At 42.6% G+C, this 19926-nt stretch overlaps 1 protein-coding gene across 5 annotated transcripts in view; it reads left to right on the top strand.

The window, feature by feature from the left end:
- Sybu (syntabulin) overlaps window positions 1-9756 on the top strand; it is a 100899-nt gene extending 91143 nt beyond the window's left edge. For all 5 annotated transcript variants that reach the window (XM_057791623.1, XM_057791622.1, XM_057791621.1 and 2 more), the window contains 3 exons: window positions 4166-4369; window positions 6222-6371; window positions 7972-9756. In XM_057791623.1, coding sequence (XP_057647606.1) covers window positions 4166-4369; window positions 6222-6371; window positions 7972-9061 — 1444 coding nt within the window. In that variant the 3' untranslated portion in view covers window positions 9062-9756. The remainder of the gene's footprint in view (window positions 1-4165; window positions 4370-6221; window positions 6372-7971) is intronic.
- The last annotated feature ends 10170 nt before the right edge of the window (window positions 9757-19926 follow it).

Below are 19926 nucleotides of genomic sequence, written 5' to 3'. Positions count from 1 at the left end.
ACAAATCAAATAACACATCATCGAATTCTGCTAGTATTTCTGAGGATGTCTCTTTTGTTACCTAAGACATTAATCTATCTAGAAATGATAAAAGTATGAATGAGGTATGGGTAGTTGCAATTGGCATCAAATTCATCATCGTTTATTAGGTGTATGACTAGGTTTGCTTCCTGTTCAGGAAAACAGAAATAGCAGTACTGTCTCTGAGTTAAGTGAGCTGAGGTAGGCAATCACATCACAAGTGTCCAGAACTTAGTTAAAACAGGAGGGGGTGTATGTGTAAGAGAAGACAAACATGCTACTTCTACTACTGAACTGCAGAGCAAAGTGACAGAGCTGCTGGCCCGAGCGACAGACAGCCACTTACTTGCCAATTTGGGGACTTTCAGATCAAGGTCTGCTAGGGTTGGTTTCTTCAGAGCCTCTCTGTTTGGCTTGAAGATACTCAACCTCACCATATCCTTATATCATCCTCTCTCTGTACACATCTGTGTTGAAATTCTCCCTTATTCTATCAGTTAAATTCAAGGGCCCAGTATAACTGTCTAATTTCAACTTAATTACTTCTTTAAAAGCCTTGTCTCCAAATGCAGTCACATTCTGAAGTCTTAGGGATTAGGTACTCAACATACAAACTTGGGATATTGACAGTAACAGAGTTAAGTCCAAAAAAAAAAAAATGGTAACAGTGAATGATGACAATAATAACGGTGATGGTGATGATGGTGATGATGATGGTGCTAATGATGACAGTGTTAATCATGATGATGATGATGGTGATAGTGATGATTGTGATGGTGATGATGATGATGGCAATGGTGATGATGGTGATGATGATAGTGATGATTGTGATGGTGATGATGATGATGATGGCGATGGTGATGATGGTGAGGATGATGATGATAGTGATGGTGATGATGATGATGGTGATGATAGCGATCGTGATGATGATGATGATGATGATGGTGATCATAGTGATGGTGATGATGATGATGATAGTGATGATTGTGATGGTGATGATGATGGCGATGGTGATGATAGTGATGATGATGATGATGGTGAGGATGATGATGATAGTGATGGTGATGATGATGATGGTGATGACAGTAATGGTGATGATGATGATGATGGTGATGATGATAGTGATGGTGATGATGATGGTGGTGATGATGGTGATAATGATGGTGATAATGATGATGGTGGTTATGATGGTGATGATGATGGTGATGAAAACTAGTGGGATCGTGGTGGTGACACCACCTGAAATGAAAGGCCGATGGATAGGAAACAGATCCCTTGGGCTCTTGTGAAGTTTCTATATATTTTTTTACATTTCTCTGTTCAGGTATTCAGAAAGGGTGCAGGGTGAGCAAATTTTCTCTTTTTTGTGTATTCCATTGCTCTTGCCTGCTAGAACAAAGAACATGTAGAAAAGCTCCATGGCCATGATGAACAATGGAACTGCAGCTTCTCCTCTGAAAATGATGAAAAGAAGTGATGTTTATGTCCATATTTGCTAACATTTCAACTGAAATAAATGAAAGGAGAAGAAAAAGCAATAGTCTTAAACACCAAGTTTCTTTTGAAAATTTACTCTTAAGGCTCTCTGAGGGTCATGTCCTGAAATACATATGAAGACTTGATTATATGTTTTATGAGACTTAAGCAATGTGCTTTTGGCTTGATGAGCCTTTACTTTCTTCATGAAATCACCTAATTTAATGCTTGTCATAGATCATATACCTCAGCACTTTGTTGCAAGGTGAATGGTTAAATGCCCAAGTGGATTATCCAACAATAACCATCTCCAAATGAGAACCTGATAAGATTGTTTACAGGACCAAAGCAATGCACTCTAATTCTATAAAGTGGGAAACATCACTGTTAAATTTTAAATTTTCCAGCTCTTAATCCCAGGTCAGCCATACATTCTTGGGCTGTTTATCTCAGTGATGTACGTGTAAATGGGAAGCAGTGATTTCATCAGTCTGACAGGATGAGGGCCGAGTGTTCACAAAGTTCTGGAGCAGCACCAGTGTCACAGAAGGTGCCTCGGGGCATGCTCAGGCAGCAGTTCTCAACCTGTGGGTCGCAACCCCTTTGGGAGTTGCATATCAGATATTTACATTACAATTCACAGCAGCAGCAAACTTGCAGCTAGGAAGTAGTAATGAAATAATTTTATGGTTAGGGGTCACCACAGCATGAGGAACTGTATTAAAGGGTCACAGAATTAGGTTAAGGACCACTGCTCTACAGAATGGTTAACAGAGAATAAAATTCCCTGTGTCAGATATGGGTAATTCTTTATATTCTCTTGTCACTTGCAAGGGTTCATTAACCCTCAATATTTTCTTGTGGTCACATTGGGAAATACAACAGCCAGTGCCAGGTTTAGAAGTGAAGCCATAGAGAAGGAAATCCAAGCCAGAGTACATGTTCCTTTCAGCCACTCGTGAAGTTCTTCCCGCCCTTGGGCCGCTGAAGTCGGCTTGTCACCAGGCCATCAGCCCATCTGTTCCATATAAAATGTCTCCTTCGTGAAAAGGAGAGTGAGCCGATTTGGGTGATTTCAAGAGGAAAGAACTTGTAAGTTTAGGATTCCGTGGGTTTGTTAATGAGCAATGGCTGACAGCAAGCTGAGATTGCATTTGAATGCAGATAAGTGATCTCAGGTATGGAGCCCACATTTGCGCCAGCGCTCTGTCTCACAGACATTTCTCAGTGAAATGCAGCCGTGGGACAGGGCCAGATTTTGAGCCACAGATAGAAGAGGTTCTAGAAAGCAGTGCTGCTGTCTGGGAAGGGTGCTCTTCTTAATTGTCCTGCAATCCCAAGCAGTACTCCTGGTAGAACATGTTATCCTGTTAGTAATTTCAACATTCCTTGGGTGCTTTCCAACTCTACTGGATATCAAATCTCTGGAACTAGATGAACAGGAAAAAGCCTAAACAAGCTGACCCTGTAATACCAGCCGAGAGCTGAGCTGCATGAAGTTTCTGGAATAAACTTACACACTTTTTCAATTTGACTTTTCTTTTTGCAAACACGGACCTCATGCAATGCAGATTGGCCTCAAACTTGTTATATATTCAAAGGTGACCTCAAGCTTCTGATCTTTCCACCTCTATGTGCCAAGTCCTGGTTTTACAGGGGTGGACCCCACCAGACTAGATTTTCAAACCAATTCTACAAGGAAGGCAGGATGTTTGTGTGCGTGTGTGGTGTGTGTGATGTGTCTGTGTGTTGTGTGTATTGTGTCTATGTGGTGTGTGTGTGTGTGGTGTGTGTCATGTGTCTGTGTGTTGTGTGTATTGTGTCTATGTGGTGTGTGTGTGTATGAATGTTTGTGTGTGTGTGGTGTGTGTCATGTGTCTGTGTGTTGTGTGTATTGTGTCTATGTGGTGTATGTGTGTATGAATGTTTGTGTGTGTGTGGTGTGTGTCATGTGTCTGTGTGTTGTGTGTATTGTGTCTATGTGGTGTATGTGTGTATGAATGTTTGTGTGTGTGTGGTGTGTGTCATGTGTCTGTGTGTTGTGTGTATTGTGTCTATGTGGTGTGTGTGTATATGAATGTTTATGTGCGTGTGGTGTGTGTGTATGATGTGTCTGTGTATTGTGTGTATTGTGTCTATGTGGTGTGTGTGTATATATGAATGTTTGTGTGTGTGGTGTGTGTGATATGTCTGTGTGGTGTGTGTATTGTGTCTATGTGGTGTGTGTGTGTGCATATGAATGTTTGTGTGTGTGCATCAAGTGGCTTTCCTAACTTTCTAGTAAATGGCAGTGCCAGGACTCACACCCACTTAATTCATTCAGGAATCATGCTAGGCAGCAAAAATTATAGGTTCAAAAATACAAAGATAAACCTAAGCCAGCTCCCAATAGAAAAAGGCATCAGACTCTTACAGGGGAGAGTAATACCACACAGAAATGATTTAATGGCAGAGGGAGTGGTTTCCTGCGCCTGTGATAAAAAGAACATATTAAGTAGGTGAAAAAAAATTATTGCTCACGAGGACTGCATAAGTGACCACACTGTCCCAGTCAACTCTAGGAATCAGATTTTCTTAGCATCAAGCAACTGCTTAGAAGGAGCACAGGAACACCTGGGCATCTCTAGCCACAGGACTCTGATTAGCATCTGAGATGCTCTTCTTTCAGCCGAGGTCCCCATGGGCGGAGCAACGGAGCATCATCCCACAAGCCTGGCAGCAGCCCTCCATCCCCAAGGGAAAAGGACCTTGTGTCCATTGTGTGCAGGAATCCACTGAGTCCCAATAACGTCCACCCGAGCTACGCCCCTTCTTCTCCGAGTAGCAGCAACTCCGGCTCCTACAAAGGAAGTGACTGTAGTCCCGTTATGAGGTGAGCCCCATTTGCCTCTGAACGCATGCTTCTTAGTTTGTCCAGTTTGGGACTTTTCATAAGCCAGGGGAAAATTATATAACTCTCGACTCCCTGCTTTTTGCAAGATGCTTCTCTTCTTTCTCATAGTTAGTTAATGCTTTAAGGCTTGATGCGGAGTGAACATAAACCACAAACTGAATCAACAGCAGGCAATCCAGCTAGTGTGGAGGGAGGGGAAATGGCACTGTAGCAGGGAGCTGTTCTCGTTTCCTAGGCACGGGAAGGAATTGTGCTTGTGTTCATCCCTTCATTAACTGCTCATTGAGTAACAGGGTCTGTGTCCAACCCTGAGAACAGAAGGGTGAGCAGAAGTGGCCCTAGGCTCGCTGCCCAAAGGAGAAGGATTCTATCTAATACATAAACACATTTACGTTATTCTGCAACTATCTGTTGCTATATGAATTTGCAAGAGGTGGGGCAGGGGTCCAATGCAGGATAGAGGAATCAGAGAGGCCACACTAGCCAAATAAAACTGAAGTGACATCTAAAAGGTGAGTGGGAGTGTTAACAATAGGTGGGAAAGGGGTGCGGAGGAGGAGGAAGGGGTGGCATATCCAGAGGAGCTAGAGAAGAGGAGGGCTTGGAGGGTTGGGAACTGAACGTGGGCCATCTTGAGCAGAGTGTAGGCACAGGGGGCAAGCAGCATGGGAACCTGAATTGATTCCAGAGTCAGAGGAGAGTCTGGCAGCCAGCCCTCCACAGCCCTGTTCCTCCCCGGCTTCCCTGTACTCATTAGTCAGCTCTTACAGCCTGGATGCCCAGGCTTAGCCAGGCCTGAGAAGGGCCAAGATTCCAGCCGGGCTGTGTTTGCAGAACACTGAGTGCTCCTCCACAAAACACACTGGTCAGAGCGGAGTGGCCTTGTTCCCTCTGAACGGGGAACTTTCCATTCCCACCAAATCAGTATGCTTACCCTGCCACTGACTTCACAACAATTGGAATTCGAGTAACTGTACGCAAGGTCTTCAGGCAGGGGCAAAGTGGGGAAAGTTAGGTCATCTTGTCTCACCCTTCCGTCCTGACCATGCCCCCTCCCTACCCCACACAGTTCCTTAAGGTTACAGCTGTTAATCTGAACTGATTGCTGAGGCCCAGAGACAAGCATGCACTCTTTCATATGAAATCATTCCTAAGCCTTAGAAAACCTTTCTGCACTGCCCCTTCCTTCCAGAAATACACATACACTCAGTCTTCTGTCTAACAAACAGCCCTAGGATTGGCCGGTGTGTCACAGCCTATCCTGAGACTGACAACGCCAGCCCACTGTCGCCATTCTGCTCCAGCTGTCAGCTCCATGTCTGTTTGGGCTGCTGGAGCAGAGAGCCACAGACCGGGTGACTTTAGGGAGGTAGGTGTTCATTCAGTTCTGGGGATTGAATCTGAGATGGTGCAAATGTGGTCACGTTCATGGTCAAGCTCACTTACATGCTGGAGACTCCTCTTTATTGAATCCTCACAAAGAAAGGGATCTAGAGCTCTCTCTCTCTCTCTCTCTCTCTCTCTCTCTCTCGTTCTTTTAATATTTCTATTGGCTTATATTAATGGTATGCAATAATGTTTTCACCGAGACTTTTACATATGCGTTTACTACACTCAGATTATATTTAGTCTTAATTTTCTTCATCCTCCCAGTAGTTAGGACCTCTGATAAGGGAATGAATTCCATCACAAAGCTCTCTGTTTATTATGTCTTAATTACCTTCCAATTTTGAGGGGGCGTGCACAGATAGCCTGTCTAGTACCATCCTTTTCTTTCTGTAGAAAAGGACGCCGGGCAGAGAGTAATATCTTATTACTCAAATCATTTCAGGAGGTCTGGCAGATACATGTCTTGTGGAGAAAATCACGGTGTCAAACCCCCAAATCCAGAACAGTATTTGACTCCACTGCAGCAGAAGGAGGTCACAGTGAGGCACCTGAGGACCAAGCTGAAGGAGTCTGAGCGCAGACTTCACGAGAGGTAAATATGAATGTTTCTACACCTCGTGGCTTAGCACAGTCCGTTCTTTCCAGAAAGTGATGAAGGAACCAAGAGTACAAAGAAGAATGAAAAAGAAAACGGTGCTGTTAAAGTTTTCAGGCTTCAGATTCATTCCATAATTGTGTGTGCCCCGGTTGCTGCAGAAGGTCACAGTAGCCAATAGGCTAGAGAGAACCCTGTCTCCTGGGTATGCTCGGTTTTGCCGTGAAAGATAGGGTGTGTGCAGGACTATTTTTAAATGGCAGAAATACCCTCAGGAACCATCTTCTCCTTCCAGTAGAACAGGTCACCGTGGCCCCAGTGATCTCTGGAGAGAGTGGACAGCGGTGTGTACTGTGACTCCTGCCAGCTTTTTCCCTGCTCAAGGAAGTGTTTCGTTATTCTTGGACTGTGTTAAGGCTTATGGGGGGCGGGGGGGGACGAAAAACAAAAACCAGCCTGTGTCTAGATCTTATCACAGACAGAAAAAAAGAAAAGAAAAGCTTTTGACATGTGGGGAGCATGCCAGATTTTCTGCTTCGGGGTTTCCTCCTGGAACTTCTTGAGACGAGGTGACGAGAGACATACTAGCTGGGACTAGGGTGCGAGGTCCTTAGTGAGGATACCATTGGCATTCTCTGTCCTCCTCTACAGCCATAGGATATGGTGACCTTGACTGGTAAAGCGGGACAGACAGACAGACAGACAGACAGAAGTACAGGCAGGGAGTTTTCACCTTCCTGTTTAATTCGACTCTTTACCTGACTGAAACATGCTTCAGACCCAGGCTCACCTCTGGGTGGACTCCTAGGATTTATAGAATCCAGGGGAAGTTTTGAACCCTTGTAAGAGAAGGCATCAGAAAGCAGGAAAACGTGATAAAATAGCTCTTAGACACAAGAAGAAGTGGACTGTTTGGTCTTTGTATTCACAAGTAACATGAGGATATATATTTGCCCCGACTGAAGAAATTATAAGAACGTCTTGGCAAAGGTTTTAAAATAGGCTATTGTGAATGATAAGACAGCTCAGAAAGTCACCTCCGGGCATCACGGGTGATGCATCATCACCTCTTTTCTGGGGTGACACAGACTAAACCACTCTTACAGAGCACTTCCTGAACATATGGCATTTTATGATTTGAAAAAGTCACTGGAATATAAGGACAGTTACAGAAGGCTATGATTGATCATCTTGGCTTCTCTTTAATTGGTCATTAAAGGTGATATGGGCTTTTCTTCTACAGCTGTTTACATACTGATGAAAGAAAAAACTACAGAGTCAGAAGTAGGCCAAGAAACTAACAGTAAAACATCTAACAGTAAGTTTTGAGTAGAGCACAATGCAAGCAAAGTACTTGGTACAATCCCTGCCCCCCAGTGAGCATTCAAGTAGGAAACAATGGCAGCTATTTTGATTCTGATTCTGGTTGCTATTATTATATTAGCTGTTTTACAATTAAAGGGCGAGGTTCCATGGCTAATACTTGCCAAAAAAAAAAAAATTCATGTGGAAGAGCATGGATTTTAGGCCTGTGTGAATTGTTAGTTGTCTTTTTAAGAGCTGGCTCTGCTTGTAACCATGCCCGTGTCTCCTCTAGGGAATCGGAGATCGTGGAGCTCAAGTCCCAGCTGACTCGGATGAGGGAAGACTGGATTGAGGAAGAGTGCCACAGAGTGGAGGCTCAGCTGGCACTCAAGGAGGCCAGGAAAGAGATTAAGCAGCTCAAGCAGGTCATTGAGACTATGAGGAACAGCCTGGCGGACAAAGACAAAGGCATTCAGAAGTACTTTGTAGACATAAACATCCAGAACAAGAAGCTGGAGTCTCTGCTCCAAAGCATGGAGATGGCGCACAATAGTTCCCTGAGGGATGAACTGTATCTAGACTTTTCCTGCGACTCTCCGGAGAAGAGCCTACCCCTGAGCAGCACCTTTGACAAGATGGCGGATGGGTTCTCTCTGGAAGAACAGGTTACAGAGGAAGGCGCTGACAGTGAGCTTCTGGTGGGAGAGGGCACAGATGTGTTAGAGGAGATGGTGACCACCACCACCACAGAATCTGGTGACCTGGTGTTTGTTCATTCTACGCCAGGGCCGCAAGCCTTCCAGGCGCTCCCGTTGGTGAGCCAGGAAGAGTGCAGCGTGGTGGTGGAGCAAGGCGTGCAGACCGACATGGTTCCCTTCAGCCCTGCCTTCTCAGAGCTCATGCCAAGCGTGCTAAAGCTTCAAGACTCCTGTCCCACAAGCTCAGCATCCCCAGATGAATCTGGAGCTGACTCAATGGAAAGTTTCCCAGAGTCCATCTCTGCCTTCACGGTTGATTTAACTCCAAGGAGTCCCAACTCAGCCATCCTTCTGTCTCCTGTGGAGATTCCATTCAGCAAGGCAGCTATGGAAGCCGGTACAAACCGCCTCATGAGAGAGCTAGATTTTGCAGCCTACACAGAAGAAAGGTTGGACAGCATCCTCTCGCTGTCTCAGGGAGGTGTCGTGAGGCAGTATTGGAGCAGCAGTTTCTTGGTGGATCTCCTGGCTGTGGCTGCCCCTGTGGTGCCCACTGTTCTGTGGGCATTCAGTACTCAGAGAGGGGGTGTAGATCCTGTCTACAGCATCGGAGCCTTGCTCCGGGGCTGCTGTGTGGTGGCCCTACACTCACTCCGCCGTACAGCTTTCCACATCAAAACCTAGTTAGTTGTTACTGTGTGCCAACGTGTCGTGTGGTGTTATACCTGGTAGAGCAACAGCAGGTGGATCAATGGAAGTCTTTATTCTGTCGTTTTGCTCCTCGCTGTTTGATTTGCACTATAGTCAGTTGAAGCCTGTTCACTGTTTAAAACCAGAGGAATCTTCCGAGGCATGGAAACCTGGTCCTGGTAGATGTCCCGCCAGAGTGGTATAGAAAGCATGCTTACGCCCCTGCCGTGTTGTCGAGGTGCCCGTTTTTATGCTAATGGTTCAGGAAGAGAAAATGCAGTCTGCACTTTCAACACAGCCTCGCAAAGGCTGGCATGTTATCTCCTTGCTCTGCTTTGTGCTGTCTCCAAATGTGTTATTGTTCCAGCATTCCAATGGTCTTGTGCATAGCAGGGGACTAGAACCAAAAATAAAAATGTGTTTGTGTAATTGGTTCAAAGAACACTTGAATAGCTCTTTATTGTCTTTCTTGGGGTTGATAAGGTTTGAGTGTTTGGAATTTTTTTTTTTAACCAAATGTAGCTCCGAAGTCTTAAAAGACTCATTTGCTCTTAAACCTGTCAGTTGATGAAACTATGTAAATTTACAATGTTACAATGTACTAACTTATTTTTTGCTTATTATATATAGTGTTTTATTGGAAATTGTTTGTAAACATACACTTCAGCATGAAAATAAAAATTAGTGTTTCCATTTAAATGTTTATGCCTCCTATAATTGTGAGTTCACTACTATACAACACCAAATTATTAGATTATTCTTTATTAATATTCTGTAAAATGTAATTAAGCAGAGGAATGAGAAAGGAAAAATAATTATTAAAGAAAGGTGAAGGGCTGGACAGATAGCCCTATGGTTAAGAGCAGAACTTAACCATTCTTGTAGAGAACCTGAATTCTGTTCCCAGCATCCCAGTGGCTCACAGCACCTTCTTACCAAACACTAGTATACACACATAAAGTACCTTTCCCTCCTCTCTCTGTCTCTCTCTCTAGCCTTGTCCCTGTCTCTCTGTCTCTGTCTGTCTGTCTGTCTCTCTCTCTCTCACACACACACATACACACACATTTAAAAATAAAAAATTATTTTAAAATAAAAGGTAAATATCCTATCTTGAAAAGCATTATTTCTAAAATAAGAGTAGCTCTATCTTACACCATGCATTTGCTTGCACACATAATCAGTAGCATTTGTTAACTCTTTTCAGGAAAGGTGGGTGGTTGTTTAAGCTTGCTAGAGACTAGAGCTAGAACTAATCTCCCTCTTCTTAGGAGATACTGCCCATCCTCCATCCTCCTCCTTCCCAGGAGAGGGAGATCACAGGAGTACTGCCCATCCTCCATCCTCCCTTTTTTCAATGATAGCGTGGGGATGGGTGGAGAAAAAGATCTGTCTTGTGAATGGGATTCCACTTCATAAATGGAACTAAAAAAGCCTCTAAGAGCAAAACTGCTCAAGATCTCTATGTTCATCTTCAAAAGCCAGGGTTTTAAGAGTCTTCAATGAAAATGCCTTTTCTGTCTTACTAGAGAAATGGAGGCGATCTGGCAAATGGTCTTTCACTCTAAAACTTTTCCTCTATAGCACTTTAAATATAACGTACTGTCATTTTTGTTTATTTATACCATTGATGTCTTTTTACCCATATCGCCCATTGATATTTTAGCTCTGTGAAGCGGGCAGGGATCTGTGTTCTGTCTCATGCACAAAACGTCAAGAATTTAGAAAAGAAACTGGCACATAGATCTGGAAATCACTGTATAATTCATCCATCAGCCACCTTTTGGGATCTCACAAGCCCAAAAGAGTTTATTGGGTTGGTCACAAATAGGTAGGCAGGGAAAAAAAGAACTAGAGTGAAGACTCCAAAGGTAGATAAGGGTTCAACATATTTGGGGAGCACATGGGGAAGCAAGGATGGTAGAGAGAAGGGAAAAGGGATAAATAGGAAGCTGGTTCATATGGGAGCATGTAAACCATGGTAGTGGTTTAGGTTTACTGTCAATGCAATGAGGAAATATTAATAGACTTAAGCAGAACAATGACATGTTTATTTTCCCAAATTAACCCATGGGTGTAGAATGTATTGTAGTCAGGCAGGAATGGGAACGAGGGGGCCGAGTACAGAGAACATGAGAGATGGACTACTCGACTGTGGAAGAGGTTAATTGATTAAGCTGCATAAATATAGGAAAAAATGGGTGAGAGGGAAGGAAGGGTAAAAGGAAAAGGAAGAAATTAAGGCTATCTCAAAGGTTTTCAGCTTGAGCAACTACATCAATGAGTACCATTTGCTGAAAGTTAAGAGTTCAAGAGAATCAGGTTCGGCTAAGAGACTATGTGTGATGTCTACTCTACTCTGTGGAAAAGCCAAGTCAGTAACTGCATACCTACTGAGGATGATCCCAGGAGCTGCCAGGGCTACTTAGAGAATTTGGGCTCCTTGGCTGCACGGTATTTAAAAACAAAAGATGAAATCATACAAGAAATATGAAAGAAGAAGGCCAAATACTATATCTGTCTTACTCTCACATTTCGATCGACCTGAGTAATGAAGAGCCGACAGAGCTGGAGAGGAGGCTGCTCAAAAGATGAGGAAAGTAGGCAAGTAAAGTAGGAGAGACAGAGAGTGGCTGGAGTGCAGTGGGAGAACTCTCAGGAGATGTCTAATACGAAAACAGCAGTGTATTCACTGGTTTTCATAGCAGTCTTAATGACTACGTCAGTTCACTTTTATGGGAGATGCTGGACCAGCTTGAAGAGTGAATGGAAGACCAGAACCTTGCTTGTCCATGCCGTGACCGCGTTCCTAGGTCTAGCTCCTGATGTACATTACTCACCTTGCCTGGTGAGTTCCCCCAAACGACCTCCACCTGCACCAGCCCTACGTTGCCAGGTATGGTTCAATCATGTAGCTCCTTCACTGGCCTTGTCTAGTGAGTTTCCCCAGCACCAAGTCTCTTAGTTAGGATTTCTGTTACTGTGAAGAGACACCACAAACACGGCAACTCTTATAAAGAGAAACATTAATTGGGTGGCTTACAATTCAGAGGCTCAGTCCATTGTCATGGTGGAACATGGCAGTGTGCAGGCAGACACAGTACTAGAAAAGGAGCTGACTCACTAACCTCTGACTCACTAACAACAGAAAGTAGACTGAAATACTTGGTGGTATCTTAATCATAGGAAACTCAAATCTCTTCCTCACAGTGACACGCTTCTTCCAACCAGGCCAAAGCTACTCCAACAGTCACATTTCCCAGTAGTGTCATTCCCCATGACCTTACGGGGGTCAATTACTTCAAACTACCACACCACGCCACCTGTGTTGTCTCCACACTTCCAGCCCCTAGATCTGACCACACTACCCCTGCAGCAGCCCCACCGCTGGTCGGCTAGAATCTCACATCTGATATACAACCAATGAAAGATGTCCATAATCCCAGGTCACATCACAAAACAAACAATAGGAAAGGCCAAGACAACAGCCCTCCATATGCTACAAGCTTTTATGAAACCAATCAGAAGGCATCTTGGCAGACACATCTTCACAGTGTATAAAGATTATTTCATTACATTTTCCCTTTTTTGTCTAATTAAAAAGAAAGATTTTAACATTAACATTTTGTTGTAAAATTATATACAACAAAAACAGTTATCTGAATAGCTGAAGAATTATAGCTACAGTATCTAGCCAATTTGTATTTGGCAAAATTAGAGAAAATACTATCTATCTTTGTGAGTCTAAATTTTTATATCTAATATACCTTTTATCATAATTTCACAAATAGGAAATGGTGCTTGGCTCCATTTTTGTGTGTTTGGAACCTTTTTTAAGCTTTCTCAGGTTTTATGTGGATATATGTTGTCTCATGTTGGGCATCATTTGTAGGCAGAGTTTTTCCTCAGGACTGCTGGCTCCCTAATAACCAGAGACTTATTATTAATTATAAATGCCTGACCAGTAGCTTAGGCTTGTTACTAACTAGCTCTTACAACTTAAATAAACCCACATTTCTTATCTATGCTCTATCACACAGTGGTACCTATTTCCAGAATGGAATATCTTGCTTCTCTCTATATCCCCTCTTGATGATTCCTGGTGACTCTGCCCTTCTTCTTCCCAACTAAATTCTCTTAGTTTGGCTCTCCTGCCTAACCTCTTCCTGCTTAGCTATTAGCCAGTCAGCTTTTTATTAAACCAATAAGAAGGTACTTTGTCAAAGACACATCTTTACAGTATACAAAAAGATTATTCCATAACATTGGATTGTAACTGTGGGGGAGGTAGAAGAGATAATAACACTGTTTGAAAAAGCCATAGGGAAAGATATTTACTTAAATATATACACATATACATACATACAAATGTATATAGTTTGAATGCAGTTATGCCACATGGGGTCAAAATGCTCTCCCAAAAAAGAGAGCTATAGACTAATAAAAATGCCAGTACCAGGCATAGAAAGCTCCGTTCAAGTTGTTAGGCCAACTATGAATGTGTGTGTGGTTTTTTTTTTTTTTGTGTGTGTGTGTGTACACATGTAACAACAATAATTAAAGAAATGGTTATAGCTGGGCGATGTTAGCACACACCTTTAATCCGAGCACTCAGGAGTCAGAAGCAGGTGGATCTTGGTGAGTTCAAGGCCAGCTCAGTCTACAAATTGAATTCCAGGACTGGTCCATAGCTCCTGGGAAATCCAGTCTCAAAAAACCAAATCAAACTAATAATAAATAAATGGTCTTGAATTTGACAGGAAGTAGTAGACATGGAAAGAAATGAAGAGGAAGAGAGCAGTGGAAATGATGTAAATGCAGCTGCTCTTATAAGAGATTCTCAGCAACCACAAGAAGGGAAAGAGAGAAAATGGAATAAATAAGAGTGTGCAGCAAAAAACCTACAAGGAGATAGGAGGTTCAGAGTTTGACTGGTGAATCCCTGAAGGGAAAGAAACTGAAGTCAGAGAAAGAAAGGGTTAACTGAGAAACGGAAGTCTAAAGAAGATCCTGACAGCGTTCACGATGAGAGTTGTGAGGGTCCTGTCTACTGGAATGTATATACAGGAGGCACACAAATTTGTACTTACATTGAAGCAGCTTACCTTGCAGTTCTAGTCAGCAGTAGAAGGCTTTGGCTAAAAGGGAAGGGAAAACTATTCAGGGACATGAATATTCGGAAGTGTTCCAAAATAATGAGCCATACTGACTCAGGTTCTTTCCTGCTGTCCAGCCTAGACAAGAACCTGGATGCAGCTTGCTTCCTTGAAGTCCCGCCTTACAGTTATTTTTAGTCATTGCTAATTTAAGGCATTTTTACTTTTAAAAAAATATAGGCCTATTTGTGATATTTTCTTGTTGTTATCGTAAACCAGAACTCCACAGTGGTATCAATTTCAGATGGCTCTAGAGAAAGGACTTACTCCTACTAGAAAAGATCTTCAAGAGCCACACAGTTGTTAGCAAACTGGAGGCAGATTTCTTACCAGCAACAAACTGCTTCCTTGCCTCAATGCCTTGCATCCTTCACATGACTGAAAAGCTTCAAAAGAGGCAGATCATTTGAGACCTCAGGCTCTGCAATATCCTATACACCGTGAAACCATCGCAAAGGTGAAAGGGGACCCTGCAGCAGACTCCTTTTCCTCTTATTTGTCTCTTTCCCCTCCTTTCCTGCTCTAGGGCGTCAGCATGTATAATATGCGGAAAATCACTGCTTGGGTTCAGACCAGTCTCTCAAATGAGTTCCTTGGAACAGGAAAGGATGGCTCACGCTTGCTTTCTGGAAGCTCAGGGCGCTGCCTGGTTTTGTGAACAAAATGATCTGATCCTGCACATAAAAGAGCCTCTAAGTTGCTGTCAGGAATTTCGGTACCCGTGATGCACAGACAGGAAAATGGAAACAGAAAGAACAATTCTACTCTATTGCACAAATTGCCATCACATCAAAGCAAATGTTAAATATTTCCTAAGGTTATGTGAGCAAACATTTCAATTTATAAGAACAGGTTTTTTTTCCCAGAGGAATAGGCTGACCTTTCCAGGTTGGGGGTGGGGTGCAGGCACAATGTGGTCAGATGCTGAGCATTCTGACATTTGGGGTAGAAAGAAGTCTGAGATTTGCATTTGTCATAGGCTCCACCCACACGCTTGAGTCTGTGTTTCTCTTGGAGGGTTTTCTTTTTGAAAGGTTTGGAGTAGTTTCCTTACTTCCATTTTGGGTCAGTGAATACTTATAAAATTTACATATTCCTAATCTTGCCAGCTGAATAAGTAGTAATTTAGGAAAATAAATTTATAGCAAACTATGCTTGAGACAATATCCACAAATTCCTAGCTATCTGAAAATACAAGTAAGTATTTAGTCCAAATAAAATGAAATAGGTTTTTATCAGGTAATTATTTTTAAACCAGCCAGGCATGGTGCATGTCTTTAATCCCAGCACTCAGAGGCAGACGAAGATGAATCTCTGAGTTCCAGGCCAGCCTGGTTTACAGAGTAAGTTCCAGGACAGCCAGGTCTACACAGAGAAACCCTGTCTCAAAAATTCAATAATAATAATAATAACAATAAAAAACTAGAAATGTACTTTGTAATAACCACCAATTTTGCCTGTTATGAGTGTTATAATGATTCTATCAAAAATTCCAAGTAATTTTTAAATCCAAATCTTACTCAGAAGAATTTTGTTTTAACATTGAAGTATTTCCATAGAATTCAACTTTGTCAAAGGCATACCATTAAAATGAGTTTTGAACAAGAAAAACCCAATATATAAAACATATCCACAAACACAAAATTTTGGAATGACAGCAAGCCTGGGACCTTGCCATCTGGCTTCATCCGTCTCCTACAAAATGAGGGCATAGCATCTGGAACAGTTTGAAAACCACTTTGCTGTGTACCATGTTCTTTGAAATTGTCAGCTTATGCAAGACTTCATATGGAAACGCTCAGTGAATTGGAATAGTACTCTCTTCTCACAAACGTGTTTCCCAGTGCCATGTTGGTTTAACTGTGAAGAGGACTCCGAGAAGGGAGGGGAAGGCATCTGGGGCAACAGTGACCTAAACTGATGTGGAAGTCAGCATCCCCCCTTCACCGTGTAAATATCAGAGTAGGCTCATAGCTCCGTTAGCATGTCCATCCTTCCTTTGACTCAAAATAGCTCGGTATTTGTAATGATTTGCCAATTCTCTTCTTAAACTAAATAAAAAGTCCTTGCATTCTTAAACTAACTAACTAACCTATACACCACCACATGATTTCAGGCTTACTTGTTAAATGGAGAAAATGAAACAGTTTTAACACTTTTTCTGTCTCCCCCCAGAATGCAGTGTATGGGGGGGCACTTTCAAAATATCACTAATGTATTACTTTGATCCATAAGGGCTCCTTCTAACCAAAACTGATTAGACAGTAATCAGACACAGGTGCACAGCAGTGCTTTGGAAGATAAAGCACTTGTTATTTCTATGGTTTAAACTTAAACGTGGCAGGTTCATGATGTCAATGACTGTGTGCACATCATACTTCACTTGGCACTACAAGAAAATGCGGATTCGAAAATAAAATGATATTCATTTTTGGTATTTTGAGACAGGCCCTCACTCTGTAGCTCAATCTGGCCTTGAATTTGTGATTCCCTCACCTTAACTCCTAAGTATTGAGATTTTAAGTATTCACCACCACAACCAGCTCAAAAGTTTTGGAGTCAGGTGGTGATGGCGCACGCCTTTAATCTCAGCACCTGGGAGGCAGTGGTAAGTGGATCTCTGTGAGTTCATCACCAGCCTGGTCTACAAAGTGAGTTCCAGGACAGTCAGAGTGGTTACACAGAGAAACCCTATCTCGAAAAAGCAAACAAACAAAATAATGCGTTTTGGTTCTCCAGGCATGGTGACAAGTGCCTTTAATCCCAGCACTTGGAAGGCAGCGACAGGTGGATCTTAGATCTCTATGAGTTCAAGGCCACCTGGTCTATAAAATAAGTTCCAGGAGACCACTCAGACCCTATCTTAAAAAAAAAAAGAAAAAGGGGCTGGAGAGATGGCTCAGCGGTTAAGAGCATTGCCTGCTCTTCCAAAGGTCCTGAGTTCAATTCCCAGCAACCACATGGTGGTTCACAACCATCTGTAATGAGGTCTGGTGCCCTCTTCTGGCCTTCAGGCATACACAGAGAGAATATTGTATACGTAATAAATAAATAAATATTTAAAAAAGAAAAGAAAAGAAAAGAAAGAAAACAAGACAGAAGTCTCATTTTATCTAGCAGTGGTATTGATTTTCTGCTACAAAATGAGTTTTATTCAACAAAAATCAGTAAGTTTAAAAACAGCAACAGTGTATGAGTTAAGAATTCAAACTATGGTTTGAATATTTTTACCAAGTAAAATACAGGGTGATAATTAGAAATCTGTAAGAAAAGAAAAAAGACAGGAGAGTTGGAAAATGTAGCACTGAGTAGCCATGTTTTTTACATTTTCTGTGTGAGAAGTTGAATGTTTTTCTGTCATTCTGCCTCTCAAGCAACCCTAAAGATGGCTACAGGTGTCCACGCAGAAAGGTCTCTTAAGAGGCTGTAACACCGGTCTGCACATGAATGACACCTGCACACTTGGCCACATTTGACCCAAATAAACTGTGAACACCTAATGACGTAGCACTGCCACTCAGTGACAGTCATCAATTACAGAAAATAAAGCTAAGCTAATTTCTTCCAAATTTATTAAGTAAGTGTCTCATCCCAGATCCCCCAGCCCAAACCAATACAAGGTCTCAGTATGTAGATCTGGCTGGCCTGGAACTCACTATGTAGACAAAGTTATCTTTGAACTCAGAGATTTACTTGCCCTTGACTCCTCGGGGCTGGGACTAAAGGCATGTGGTACCATGCCTATTTTAAATAAGTTTTTAGAAAACACAAACAGATTCTACTTACTATCACTTATTAATTCCATCTTCACTGAGTTTGAAGTGGGGACAACATCTTACACCCAATATTTTTGGCAATTCATGTTTCCAGTTTGAATTTCATAGAAGTCATAATTCACTAGGAATTCTGATTAATCACTTGCATAAACCTCCTCTGAAGTTTGACATTTTATACTGTGATGATCAAACTTCCTTCGCTTTGCTTTCTCTGTATATAAAATGATAATTGACTTACCAGGCGGCTTAAGCACGTGATATTTAGGGTTTCCATTGCTATGACAAATATTGGCTTACTCTTTCAGAGGTTATAGTCCACACGGTGTCCTTCCTGGTTGCATTGTTTTTGGAACTGTGGTAAGGCAGACAACCCCAAGTGAGGATGGGGTGGAGGAAATGTTCTCACCAGTAGAAATTGAGAAGGGGCACAGAAAAGAAGGTGGACCATGGTCCCAACATCCCTTTCAATGGTACACCCCTATGGCCACAGGCTGGCCACCAAGCCTTTGAATAACAGCCAGCAAGGGACATTAGTTTAAGGTCTACAGCATCCCACCCTAACTGCTGACATTCTAATCTGGACTTCAGTGCAGAGACTATTGCTGTGTCTAACTAGCCAGCCTCTCCTACCTTCTGCAAGGGCCAACCATAGCACTGTAGAGGCAATTAGGAGAAGTACGTGTAGGACCTCACAAAAAACGTGGGCAGGGCCTGACAACCCCCATTTATTTTTTCATGTTTTACAGCAGGCCTAATTATGTAGTCCAGGCTGGCCATTAATTTGAGGCAATTCTCTCTCAGCCTCCTAAGTCTTGAAAATTATAGGTCAGCCCCCCCCCATGCCTTTACCATCTCATTTAATCATTAGACCACCTCCTCCATTTAAAAGAAAAAAAAACTTACAAACTCAGACAAACTGCTTAATTTTGTACCATCTCTTCAACTCTATGGAGTTTTCAAAACTGCTGTGACCAGACCGCTGGGTAAAGGAAACAGCTGCAGAATAGCTGTAGACATCTGGAAGAGAAGGCTCACACTAACTGGGACTGACCAGATTTTCAGTCAGCAGCAGGTAGGTACGCATGGTCCGGAATAAATCTTTAGCATGAGGGTGGGCTGGATTTCAGAAGTTCCTAAAAATGGTGTCCCTTTGTAGCCCTGCAAGACAAAACGGGACCCTCTGGTCAAAACACACCTTAACACTTCTCAAAAACCTCCCCAGTTCCTAAACCTGCCCAATGGCTATAGCTAGGGGACATGGAAGATTAAAAGGTAAGAAGAAAGTAAAGCAAGAAAACAAGGAAGTTGTACATGAATATTTGGTGGGCCAGGACTGCAATCTCAGCACCTTGGGAGGTAAGGCAAAAGGATGGAGAGTTAAAATCGGTTTGCCTGGCTACAGAGTACGTTCTAGACCAGTTCAGGGGAGGGGGCAGGGGAGAAGAAAAGGGAATCCTTAGTTCTAGTTGCTCCTATGATCTTAGAACAAAACTGAATATTCTAAGGAAAAATAAAGGAAATCACACACACAGTGTGCACACACACATGCACACACGAGCACACACAGTTCTTTTTGAACATACAATGAGCTAAGCCTAAGGTACTGGTGAATCAAATGTACTTTTCACAGATCTACCCTCTTCCCCAGCCTCCAGCTTCCTTTTGAAAAGGCAGTCTCCTTTCCTAAGACAGTCAACCTATAGAACAAAGCCCATGCCTTACTCCCCACTTGACTTCAGCTAGAATCATTCAGCTCACAATGGTTACATTACTTTCCACACCTAATTAAAGGATTTCCTTTGAACAAGGGCATAGAGTGTGAAAGTAACAGCAATTGGTAGATTGGAGCCAACACGAACTCGATAGGCTTAATTAAGGTAAACGAACCAGCGGCCTCTGGCTCAGCCCACCCTTTTAGTACATGAAC

This window comes from Chionomys nivalis, chromosome 17 (assembly GCF_950005125.1).
Source record: "Chionomys nivalis chromosome 17, mChiNiv1.1, whole genome shotgun sequence".
NCBI lineage: Eukaryota > Metazoa > Chordata > Mammalia > Rodentia > Cricetidae > Chionomys > Chionomys nivalis.
Note: the sequence above shows the minus strand (reverse complement) of the source record. Positions and strands in the feature narration are given on the sequence as shown.